General features: G+C 43.1%; 1 protein-coding gene across 1 annotated transcript; it reads left to right on the plus strand.

Annotated features, from left to right (window-relative positions):
* Window positions 1-802: 802 nt before the first annotated feature.
* rpl3 (ribosomal protein L3) lies at window positions 803-4,819 on the plus strand. The gene is made up of 9 exons (XM_005726293.1): window positions 803-958; window positions 1,474-1,666; window positions 2,432-2,600; window positions 2,956-3,091; window positions 3,295-3,481; window positions 3,568-3,830; window positions 3,910-4,005; window positions 4,140-4,259; window positions 4,684-4,819. Exons 1-9 carry the CDS (start codon window positions 956-958, stop codon window positions 4,726-4,728), a joined length of 1,212 nt encoding a protein of 403 aa, XP_005726350.1. The 5' UTR covers window positions 803-955; the 3' UTR covers window positions 4,729-4,819.
* Window positions 4,820-12,728: the final 7,909 nt, after the last annotated feature.

The raw sequence follows: 12,728 nt of genomic DNA on the forward strand, positions 1-12,728 counted from the left end.
CTAACACACCTACACCTTAGTTCACAGATTCACTTTGTCTAGGGTGCATTTCTGAGATTTCACACAACCCAGGATTCAAATCATGAATACATAATGGTCTTGGATTTACAACATTATAAATGAAATTTGGAAGCAGCCGGCCTTTTCGACGGGTTGTGTGTGAGACTTTAAATAATCAAACTGTAAATTTTAAATTGTTATTGATCCCTTTATCTCGAGTCCTAAAGTGTATATTTATTTTCTTACTCTTCTTATATATATTGTTTGTTTACTTGCACTGCTGTAACTGGAGCCTTGTCGTCTCTCTATATACTGGACTCTAGCGGAGATGACAATAAAGTTTACTTTGACTTCAGCAGCAAGGAGGTGCACCGAGGGCTCTCGCGCTCACTTTTCGTGTATAGAATTTCGAAAAAAAACATCGGTGCAAATTAAAAGTCTGTCTGGTATTTTCGTGTTTGTTGGTTTGTTTTTATTTTGTTTTATTTTGCGAGTTGGTTATTAGATGCTGCTCCAGCCGGTCAGAGAATCCCCCGCCGCCCCGCCCTCTCCTCTCTGCGCCGCAAGCAGCAGGCGCACCTCGCAAACGAAGGGCGCCCTTACTCCCAGCAAATGGGCGATAGAAAACCGATCGGGGTCATAGGCACCGATGCCCGTGATGCCGCCCCCCACCACGATGCCGCCCCGGGCAACCGCCCGTGTCGCCCGTATCTAAAACCGCTACTGATGACTAGTATAACATAAAAGATTGTTCATACTGTGTATGAGCGTAACGCAAAATTTGTGAAAGCAAACAGCGGCATCTAGTGGTTTATTTATTTTACTACAGATACTCGTTACCAACCAGGGGTGGAGCTTCTTGGAAGATTTTCACGCTGACTCTCGCGATATTTGCTCTGGTATATACAGGCAGTTTGCCCGTCATCGGGCCTCTTTCAATCGGATCGGAGACGAAATGGTGAGTAATCCTCTTTTGCTCCTTGTACTCTGAGCACCAATCCATTTTCTATCTCATGCATCCCACCTATTTGACATGTATAAGAAATGCAGTTTGATTTCAGTGTATATTTTATGACAGTCTTGTGTAGATTTCACTGCTATTTTCATCCCAAATATAAGATTTCGGTATGCGTGTTGAGCGACTCTGGGGCCAAAATGGCTGCTTTAATTAGGCCGTACTTATTTTGCCTATTACCGCCTCAGTCTCCAGTAACTTATTTTATTAAAGTTGTGGATAAAATGGATTGTCTTAAAGCTAGGGTTCCTATTGTGTGGATTCGGTTTTGACAGCCGCACGCTGCGAAGTGCTAAAGGCGGTTAGCTAAGCTAGCACGTCGAATCTAGCGTGGTAAATGAGAGTCCACGCTGGTTTCGGTGGAAAATTCACCTCACAGGTGCTAGGAACCGTGTGTATAACGGACACTTCTTGGGTACACAAGATTAATTTTTTTTCTTCTTCTTCACTCTTGGCAGTCCCACCGTAAGTTTTCGGCTCCGCGACACGGATCCCTGGGCTTTCTGCCCCGCAAGAGGAGTCGTCGTCACCGCGGTAAGGTCAAGAGCTTCCCCAAGGATGACCCCAGCAAACCCGTTCACCTGACTGCCTTCCTGGGCTACAAGGCCGGCATGACTCACATCGTCCGGGAGGTGGACAGACCTGGCTCAAGTAAGTGCAATTAGACTGCAAATTTAATACAGCAAACCCTCGAATTTAAAAAGAGAAGTCATAGTTGGTGATCGGACCTTTTTCACAGCAGCAACTTTAGCTTCTGTCTGCAAGAGAAGCAAGTGTAATAAATGCATGACGATGCATCTTAACTTGATCATTGTTGCTGATGGTGGTAAAGTTAATGAAAGCTACCAATCGCCTCCTTTTTCAGCATTAGTGTTATATAAAGTTTGGAATTAAAAAGAAAAACGCAGTTTTAAATTATTTCCTGAAAGTTTGACAGCCAGAGAAAAAACAAGTGACTGCCATTAATGGCAGATTAAGCACTATTTGGCAGGTTCTGTTGAAATGTCACTGTAATAATACTTATAACAAAGAAAATGTAATTAATGATACTAATTGCGTAGATGGTCATTTATATCTATGGGGAAGTGAGTATTTAATACCTTCCTAGGGGATCTTACAATATACAGATACTTTAAAACTAAAAACCTGAATAAGTTTATTCGGCTGTCATTTTAATTTAATTTTTTATTTTTTTTGTAAAACAAGCCTCGTCTGCAGTGAAAAAGGTCTAGGGTTAGTTATGGTGTTCTGCCTGTGATGATTCCCTCGACGGGCGGACAGAATGGGTCTATAGCCCCTTGCTGAATGTCGAGCACTGAGCGCAGTTTCTACCATGAGTAAACAAATCTAATGAGTTGAAGAAGTTACTGATTATATCAACTATTAGTCAAAATTAATCAACGCTTTCTCTTACAGAGGTGAACAAGAAGGAAGTGGTTGAGGCAGTGACCATTGTGGAGACTCCTCCCATGATCGTGGTTGGTGTTGTGGGTTACGTCAACACACCCCGTGGTCTGCGCTCCTTCAAGACAGTCTTCGCTGAGCACATGAGTGATGAGTGCAAGCGTCGCTTCTACAAGAACTGGTGAGTCTTGGGGACAAAATGAAGCTCATCCCGTTGCAATGAAAGTGCTTGAAGCAGATGTTAGTTGCTGGTGGAAATGTTAGGAACTGCATTTTCACTGAGCAAGTCTAACATCACGGTGGCCCTCTGTGGCAGCTCCGCTCAGGTGCCCCGTGCCCTGATGAGCTCCGGGCTCCTCTGGCCAGTGGAAAGTGCTTCTTAGAAACTGTGCCATGAGCCAAAACCCTCACTAGCTGATACAGCCCTTCTGTCCACACGGAGGGAGGGCAAGCAGCTATGCACTGCGTTCTTCCGCTGCCCCTCATGGGGGTTATGAAGGACCTGTGCCAACCTATGTGTTACTTCATGCTCTCAGGTACAAATCCAAGAAGAAGGCTTTCACTAAATACTGCAAGAAATGGCAGGATGAGGAGGGCAAGAAGCAGCTGGAGAAAGACTTTGCTGCCATGAAGAAATACTGCCAGGTCATCCGTGTCATTTGCCACACACAGGTTGGTTTGTTCCCTCGATTTTCTGTTGATTTTCTTGAATGTCTGTCAGTGAAGAGACCACGGAACTCGCGTCAGGCATGGCGCCCGAAACTTATGAGGATATCTTCCATGCTGCCTTCCTTCTGAGACTGCATAGCTAAAATTATGCAGTGCTCAAAAGCACACCGATATTTTCTGTCCTAACCAGGCTTTGTTCTTTGCAGATGCGTATGCTGCCCCTGAGGCAGAAGAAAGCTCATCTCATGGAGGTGCAGGTGAACGGAGGCACCATCTCTGATAAGGTGGACTGGGCCCGTGAGAAGCTGGAGCAGGCTGTGGTTGTCAACAAAGTTTTCACCCAGGACGAGATGATCGACATCATTGGTGTCACCAAGGGTCACGGATACAAGGGTAAGATACTTGAGCCTCTTTCACAGCATCAGCTGCTGGTTGAACCTGAATTTATCGTGACGCTGACCGAATGTCTAAACTCTTAGGTGTCACCAGCCGTTGGCACACAAAGAAGCTGCCTCGCAAAACCCATCGTGGTCTACGTAAGGTGGCCTGTATCGGTGCCTGGCATCCTGCCCGTGTGGCCTTCTCTGTGGCCCGTGCTGGTCAGAAGGGTTACCACCACCGCACAGAGATCAACAAGAAGATCTACAAGATTGGTCAGGGCTACCACCAGAAGGACGGAAAGGTGGTGAAGAACAACGCCTCCACAGAGTACGATCTGTCCAACAAGAGCATCAACCCCATGGTAGGATCTTAGACACATCTGTACTTTGTGTCAGCACTCCAGCCTGGAAGCTGTGCTTGACCTTGTGTTTTAATTACAGGGTGGATTTGTCCATTACGGAGAAGTGAGGAATGACTTTGTCATGTTGAAGGGCTGTGTTGTGGGGACCAAGAAGAGGGTGCTGACTCTGCGCAAGGTGAGACTAAAGTGAAGCAATTAGTTGTGGTAGTTGACCAGTTTCATACTGGGAGGATTTTTCTTTTCTTAGACAAAGTTGGTTAAGCAAGCTCTGGGATATAAAGACTTGATTCTTGTTCTCTCTCCCTCCAGTCTCTGCTGGTGCAGACAAGCCGTCGTGCCCTGGAGAAGATCGACCTCAAGTTTATCGACACCACCTCCAAGTTCGGTCATGGTCGCTTCCAGACCGTGGAGGAAAAGAAAGTTTTCATGGTAAGACTTTGTTCTATAATGGCTAGTTTCAGACGGGTTAAGCAGCCGACAGGCCCAGGATAAGACGTGTGAGGATGATTTTGATCTGAGCCATGCAAAGCTACTCTAGAATTAATGAATAAAGTGGTGAAGCTGGAAATGAGTCCAATAAGTTCCCCTTTAAAGATTGACCACCTGAAAGTAAAAGCTTTGTAATACGGCAGTTAATTTTTGAGTTGTCCTGCACTGTTCGTAACCTGGTTCAGTCTTCAGTATGAACTCTGGGTTCCATTCCAGTGCCACAGTGAGCTCCAGTGAGGCAGGGGAGCAATGGCTCTCTGTGCTGGCTCCCTGTTCACTCTCTGGGAACACGTCTGCTTCGAGCCAACAGGAAGACCATTAAGTATTGTCACATGATTGATGGTTCTGTTTCTCTCTTCCACAGGGACCCCTCAAGAAAGACCGCATTGCCAAGGAAGAGACTGCTTAAAGTCCCGGACTACAATGTCTCTGCTACTTTGACTGTCACCATCTTCACTGTTCTGCAGAGTTGTTCAATAAAAACAAAAGGTCGAATAACAGCCTTGTCTTTTTTTTAAATTAACATACATTAAGCTACAAAAAGAGCTTGCATTACAAGTAAGAACTTCAGCTATTATGTTGCTACGTTGATATCAACAGGTGCTGAAATTCTATTTCGAGGCCTGAAATTTGCACTTTTATCAGCTGCCATGTTTGCAGCCAGATCTGGCCATTTTGGACATGAAGGAAGAGCTGACAGGGTTCAGCTTAAGGTAAACTAAACGGGCTGCAAGTCGCCTCAAATAATTTAAATTCAAATGATGGTTGAGATGTGCAGTTAAGTGAATGAAGCTTGCATTTTCTATCAGAAGTGCTTTAAAATAATTGGAACAAAGAAATGAGATGGTCCTGATAGGATATCACTTACTGCAGATCCAGGATGTTACACCACATCCCATTGGATTGAGACGTGGTGACTGGAGGCCATAACAGTGCAGTGAACTCATTTTCAGGTCCAAGAAATCATTTTGGAAACTACTGGAACATGATGTACACTGATCTAAAAGCAGGCTGTGATGCTCCGTTGCTACTAAGGGCTGAAAATGCACCCAACATCATTCCTCCAGCAGCAGCAGGCCGAACTGCTAATACAAGGTGTATGAGATGTCGTCTTTGAGCGCTGACATTAACAAAGTATATTCACCCAGATATGTTCTGGTTTTCAGACCATTCTCTGTAAACCCTGGAGATGGTTGTGCAAGAAAATCCCAGAAGGTTTGCAGTTTCTAAATCAGAGCAGGCAGTCTGGCACCAACAACTGTGCCACATTCAAAGACCTTTAGATCACCTTTCTTCCCCACACTTGATTTGAACTTGACCATGTGTTCATGTCTAAATGCACCAAGTTACTGCCATGTGATTGGTCAATAAAATACATTAATTGCATTAATGAGCAGTTGAACCTAATAAAGTGGCCAGTGAGTGAAGGATTAAAGCAGCCCGACACAGTGATGAACAGGAAAAAGAACATAATGCAAGTAGTTGTATTGTGAACCTGGCATCCCCACTAATAATGACGTGTACAAATATTCACCAAACGCAGTAGTTTGGTGGGTACAGAGAGAGTACTGCAAGGCCAACAGAAATTGGCGTAGCCCTGGTTCCATCACTACACAAGCTGGTTGGATTTTTCCACAAGCTGATCACAAAAATAAGCAGTGAGGAGAAAAGATGTTATGATACTTATTTTATTCAACAAGATAATCTGATAATATCGTGATTTCTTTGACACATAAATGCAATGGCAAGAAGAAAAATGATAAACTACACAATGCTGACTTCAAGGTCACCATCTCCATGGTGTGATGACGCTGAATGTCCCTGAAAACCTTTTTAGTGTCATTATCTTGTTATGAAACTCCTTCTCTGGCACAGCTTTGGAATAGCTTCACAATTCACAGGTGAAGTATTTACTTCCACACCTCATGTTGTAGAACAAAATGTGAACATTTCTAAAGCTTGTGTTAGGAATAGACCTTATTCAAAGCAAAGCAAACAAAAAACCTCTTAACTTCAAGGTGAAGAAGCCTGAAAGTGCAAAAAATCTGATAAAGCAGAATGAAAATGAAGAGAGTGTACGTCATTACACTGCAGGGAATGAGTGAATACACATACAGTGAGTTACGTACAGTTTCATGTGCCCACTGAGCTTGTTAAGTGCGTCCCGTCTCTGCAGCTGAAAAGGTCGGCGTCAGCTGTGATGAGAGCAGCCACCTATGCAGAACTGATGGACGGAAAGACAGAGTTTCGCTAACATGGCATGTTTTAACAGGCTATATGTGTCCTTGAGCTGTAATGCTTGCATTCAGCTGACATCAGAACTCGAGCAGTTGCTGTACGGTAATTAAGCCCCAGCATCATCCAGTCCGACTCATCACTGCTAAAAAACTGAAAAAACCTCTTCCGCTGGTAATGAGGAAGACCCTGAGAGGGTTCTACAGGCCATTTAGATGCCCCCAAAACACCTCTCTGAGACATCCCTGCATAATATTAAGCACTTTTAGCAAAAATGTGGATCTACTGTGAAGACTTTCAAGGTCCCTCCCACGTCCTATTAACCTGAAAGCCCAAAGAGTTGACGTACGATCGTTCTCTGTTCAGCCGCATTTCAAGAATTTGACATTTTCTCTACCAAAGCAGTTCCACATCCTCCAAAGGACACTTGTGGTGAAGTGTTTCTGATGTACATGTAGAAGCAGCAGGAGGAGGAAGCATGCTGAAGCCCCGTGTCACTGTGGCCAGAGGACAGTCATGGAGATGGGCCTGCTCTTACATAATCACCTCCAGGGGCTCTGACCTCTGCCCTGCTGCAGCACAAGCAGCGCTGCAGATCAAAGCAGTGGCAGAGCTCGGCTTTACGTAACCCCCCCCCCCCCCCACAGCCTCCCCGCTAAATGTGACGCTGAAAGGGCAAGAATTATAATGCCGTCAATTGCTCCCTGTATCCCATTCAGATGAGTCCAGGTGTCCCAGCAGGCACTAACTTTATGACCCCGTGCATCTGCTCAAACAGCATCTCTGTGCACTTTTCATAAAGCCCTCCCTGCACCATTTCACTCTATTAGTCCAGTCCTGCATCATCTCAAATGAGCTCTCTTTAGAGCTGAGGATGAAGAAAGCAGGTAGGAAAGGATTTAAGAAAGCAGACACGGCTGCACTGTGGCATGGAAAAGGCCTCGACCCTCCTACAGACGAGCAACACACCAGACTGAAAGAAATAAACACATATTTGTCGTACTTGCAGTTGTTTGTGGTCAGGTCACATTATGGACGTTGCTTTTGGGCCGTGTTTGTTAGTTTGTGCTTGTTCTTCTTCTCTCTTACTTTATGTCTCAGTCGTCTTGCAAAATTTTATGGTTATGATTAGGTCCTTTGCAAAAAAAGGTATATTTTCCTTATAATTTGGGATCAGTTTTTGGTTACTTTGCACCACTTTCTCATTTTGTTTCCACGTTCTATCATATTGTTATTCTGTTTCACTCTTTACTCACTATTGGAATCAGTTGGCCTCTGTTTTGCATCTCTGTGGTGATTTTTGCCTATTTGTTATAACTGTTTGTGTTTTGTGCTAATTTTTGTATCTCTTCTTAGTCATTTTGCATCAAGCTGTGTTTATTTTCTATCTGTGCGGTCTTTGATTGCTTTGCATCCTTTAATGGTAATTATACATCTGTGCCTGTTTGTGTCTCAGTAATTTTATGTTATTTCATTGTCATTTTATTGCCTATGTGGACACTCTGTATCAATGTTTTAGCAATTGCGTGTATTTTGTGTCTTTTACATTAATTCTGCATACATTATTATCATAACAAATCTGGTTATTTGTATCAATTTCTGTCTCTTTTTCCTTTGTTTGTTGTTTTTGCTTTTTTTGTTGTTGTTGTTGTTGGTTTTTTGTATCTTTATAATCATCTTTTTGTGCTTATGTCTGTTTGTTGTGGCAGTTTTTGTTGATTATCTTCCCATAAAAAGTTATTACCTTCTGGTTTAGTCTTCCATCACCTGAAATGAGCTTGCATCAGAGCTGGGGATGAATGAAGCCAGTACTGTTTGTGGCTCTTTTATGTGATTCTTTGTGTGTATGCATGTGTGTGTGAGCTACCATGCAGTGGAACCTCCAGTCCAGTCTTGTGGTAGCAGCTGTTCTTAGTGGGACAGCAGCCAGGTAACCAGGGTGCATGCTGGGACAGTGGAGAGGAGGGCCAAGCATTTGATTTATGTGAGTGTGTGAGAGTGTGCGCAGTTGCTTGCACATATAAGTAGGTGTGTGCAACTGTGTGTTGGTGTGCCTGCTGGCATCGTCAACGTCCGGCTGGCAGAGAGTCAGAGGCACGCCGTCCTGCAGCGTTGGGGAAGTGGCTGGGTGGCGCCGTGGCGTGGCGTCTGACAGGAGGACAGACTGTCGGAGGGGACGACCACACGCTCAGGACCATTATTACACACGGAGGAGGCCACAGGCAACAACTGGTCCAACAGTGACTCTCACACTGCTTTATCCCTCTAAGACCCTTTTTCAACAGATACATGATCAACAGTTCTTTGTATTTGTTAATCTCGTGAAAGCCTTTAAAACCTGTTACGTTCGTCCCTTTCTTACTTTCAGCTCCTACACAATTTTTTTTTGCCAACTTTGGAAAATCTTAATCATCTTAATCAGGGCTTTCTGCATTTGTTTTGTTGTATCTGCATACAGATGAAAGGTAGCAGGGCTCTTCAAGGAAAAGGCGATGCGTCTCTCTTCAGTGATCAGGATTTTGTCATGTGTGTAAGCTAACCTGATGGATGCCATGTAGACTGTTTCATCAGTAATGATCAAATCTAAATAAAGCCACGAAGCACTTTTACAAAACAAATTCTCTCTACCAAACTCTACTTCTGACTATTAATGTTTAAACTTCTAAAGAATTATCACCAAAATGACCAAACATTTAAAATTTCCAGTTTTTGCTTTTATACTTTTATGTTTTTTATCTCTCCATTATAAAGTTATGGAGAGCCTTTTCCAATCATTTTTAACCTCCAATCAAAGATACAACACAAATTAAAAAAAAAGAGTATTTTGTAGCAGCATGTTCCTTGGCTGTGTAGCTTTCACAGGGCCTAAGGATGTGTTTTTGTGGCTCCTCTCCTGGCTAAATTTCCAACATGAAGGTTAGAAAATGTATTTGGCATGTGACAAACAGCAGTAATGTCACAGTGTGTGGAGATAAAGGGTGAGGACCAAGCTGTCAGATGCAGGAGGACATCCTGAACTCCAAAGCCCAGATATACTGTTTATTCACTAAGAACCCTAAACCCCAACTCCAAATTATTTCTGACACAGACACAGAATCAGTCAGGACCTCATCTTTTCCATTTCTTGTGTGGTTACATTAAAATGCACATGCATGGATGTAGCACAGTTGTGATAAAGCAGTTATTTCCAATATTATAAGTTCAATTTTGACACAGTATCGATAAATCATTCTGTATTATCGTCAGTATGCGATTATCCTGATACTCTCAAACACATTTTACACTTCATTGTGTTATGAACATCTGAACCATCACACAGCAACAGGCAGGACATGAGTCACACTACAAAATTCATCTGCCATCAGAAACCAAAAAAGAAAAACAGTTAAGAAATGGATCACATCATTATGCAAAAAGGTCCGCAGTTCATTTGTGCTCGTTGTTTAGAGCATAAGAAGGTACTGGTTGACACAACAAACAGGCAAAACTTTCAAATTATTTATTTCACAGTCTGGTAGAATGTCCATTTTTCCCAGTGCGTTCCAAACCTTGCAGTCTCAAGTTTCAGGGAGAAGGTTAGTTGCTCCATTTCACAGATTAACTAGTAATTAACTAGTATTAACTAGAGTGTTTTTATGTATCTGAAGCCTTCTTAGTTGAAGGCTATAAGTGGCTGTCTTGTTTTTTTTTTTTTTTTAATTCAGTCAGTTCATGCTCCAAATAAATAAGACTAAAATCAAAATAAACCTGTAACTGATTATTGATCATCTTCAGAACCCCATCCAACCAGCTAGAAGAAACCACAGGACAATCCCAATGAAATCAAAGACATCCCCACACATTGTTCATCAGTAACAATGTTCAGTTACTTTATTATTTGAGTTATGAAAAACCTTAAAGTATTTTTTTCAGCATCATTCCCTCCTTCACGTGGCCGAATGTATCTTAGCATCTTTCTCCTACCTTAACATACAATGTTGAGGGACCTCTATTTAGTAAGGTTATAGGATATTAGACAATATGAGGTGATGTCTTTACTTTTCCAGTATTTATTCCTCCAGTCAGTTGAACTGGTATGCAGACGTCAGACAAGTGTGCTGCTACAGTGTTACAGTTTACCTGTGAGCTTCGTCACAGCTGTTGGGACTTTTATTTTACTGTTATGAAGTTTATTTTACAGTATTTTTGGGGCGTCCTTCAGCTTAAATTCAAAGTGTGGAAAAAAGGCATAAACAAGCAGAGAGCATTTTCTCTTCTTCCTCCGAGGCATCAAATGATGTAGACATTTTTGGCTTTTTTGAGGCTTAAAACTCTTCAACCATATCGCGTTCAGCATTGATTAGGACTATAAGGCCTCACAGACAAGTCAGTGGTCTTCTTTTGTCTGTGTCTCTGTAGAGGACAATGAATCTGAGTGCTTCTCTGGGGCCTGCCAGACTGCAGCTCCTGCACCCCTGCACTGTGGCATCAGTATTCCAGGCCCGTTCATGGACACGGCGTTCCCTGAGCTGATGGAGCAGGCAGCATCTCTGCACCCTTCTCCCATTGTACCACCAGAGGGCAGAGCACAACACTGCATTTTCTTCACGCGTCCCAGAGCACTTTGTGTGCTGTAGCCTACTTAGGTTCTTCCTCTTTATATCCCCCTCTTTAAAAAAAAAAGTCCTCTATTCAGAGTTGGATTTAAAAACATTAGATGGTTGGTGAAACAGCAGTGACACGGCCTAGACTGCTCTTTGGTCCATATGATGAAGCTTCTTGCTGCTTGTACGTATCAGCAGTGGGGGTGATGTGAATGTGTCATTTCAGACTATGTTTGCTCCACTGATTTTTTTTTCTTTTCAGCTGGTTGCTTAAAGCTCTCCATTGCTATTCAACTCTACATGACCCAAAAATAACCCGAGGTAAGCGCTGTCAGCAACTCCTCCATGGTCAGCACAAACAACACACACATGTACCCGCACACATGCTTGCTCATGCAGATCCACTGTTTGCATGAAATGGGGAAAAAATACAAACATTCCCACTCATGGATATCTGCACACACATTTAATTCTCAGAGAGTAAATGTGGGACTTCTACTGTGAGCTTCTCAGCAGTTATAACATTGGTGGCATCTTGGGAGGAACAGCTCCAGTGGGAGCTTGCTCCTCAGTTCCAGAATATTGTCCAGTAAAGTCACACAAAGGTCACCAGTGGGTTTGATGGTTAGGTAACCTTGCAACGTGCCAGAGACATAGAGCCAAGCTCTGGCAAAAAGACAAAACCAGTGTGTTCCATGTTAATATTGCCAACCCAGGCAGGGTGAGGCCTCTTCACCTCCTCCGGAGTCCCTCCCTCCACGTCTTTGATCGTGCAGCTCTGCAGAGACACTTTGATCGCCACAGCAGGAACAAAAGAAAGAGAGGGAGGGGAGAAGAGGAAGCTTAGGGGAAAATGAAGGAGAGCAGGGGGTTAAATGCAGGGGAGCCTGGCGATGTCGACTAATTTGCACTCCAGTTAACCTGGATGTCAAATCTGAGGACTTTTCATTGACTTTCAGGATTATTTATTTGCTTTCTTAGACTCAGACTGTACTCTCTGTCTTAATTGTTAAAGCATGGACAAACTTTAGTGATGATTTAGTGCATCTGCAGGGTGAAGCTGTCATTAGTTTTGGTGCAAGAGCGCTCAATACAGGCCCTCTGCACAACTCCTGCTATACAAAGAAAACAAAACTGTGTACTCATCTAGTTACTCTCTGTATGAAACTGAAGAAAAGAGGAGGATGTTTTAACAAATATGTAAACATTGAAAGTCTTCCCACTTGTTCTACTTTACAGTTGTCATTCAGCAAATAGAAAACTGCTCTTCCTCTAATAGTCAACTGTCTTCCAGGGGCCAGAACAGGCGACACTGAGGGAAATTTAAAACTGCTGGCTAAGGGTAAACATAAATTCCATAAAATTATAATTCACTTTGGCAGTAATGACAGCTGGTTACGTCAATTGGAGGTCACTAAAATTAATACTGAGTCGTTGTGTAACTTTACCAAAACAATGTCAGACTCTTTTCTCTGGTTCCCTCCCCAGTTGTACCAGCAGTGACTTGTTTAGCTTGTTAATCAACTAAAGACCCAGACAGAGTTTTAATTCATTTGAAAGCCCAATGCTTAGCTTTGACCACCCTAGCCAG

This window comes from Pundamilia nyererei, unplaced genomic scaffold (assembly GCF_000239375.1).
Source record: "Pundamilia nyererei isolate P.nyererei 1_Seehausen unplaced genomic scaffold, PunNye1.0 scaffold00018, whole genome shotgun sequence".
Lineage (NCBI taxonomy): Eukaryota > Metazoa > Chordata > Actinopteri > Cichliformes > Cichlidae > Pundamilia > Pundamilia nyererei.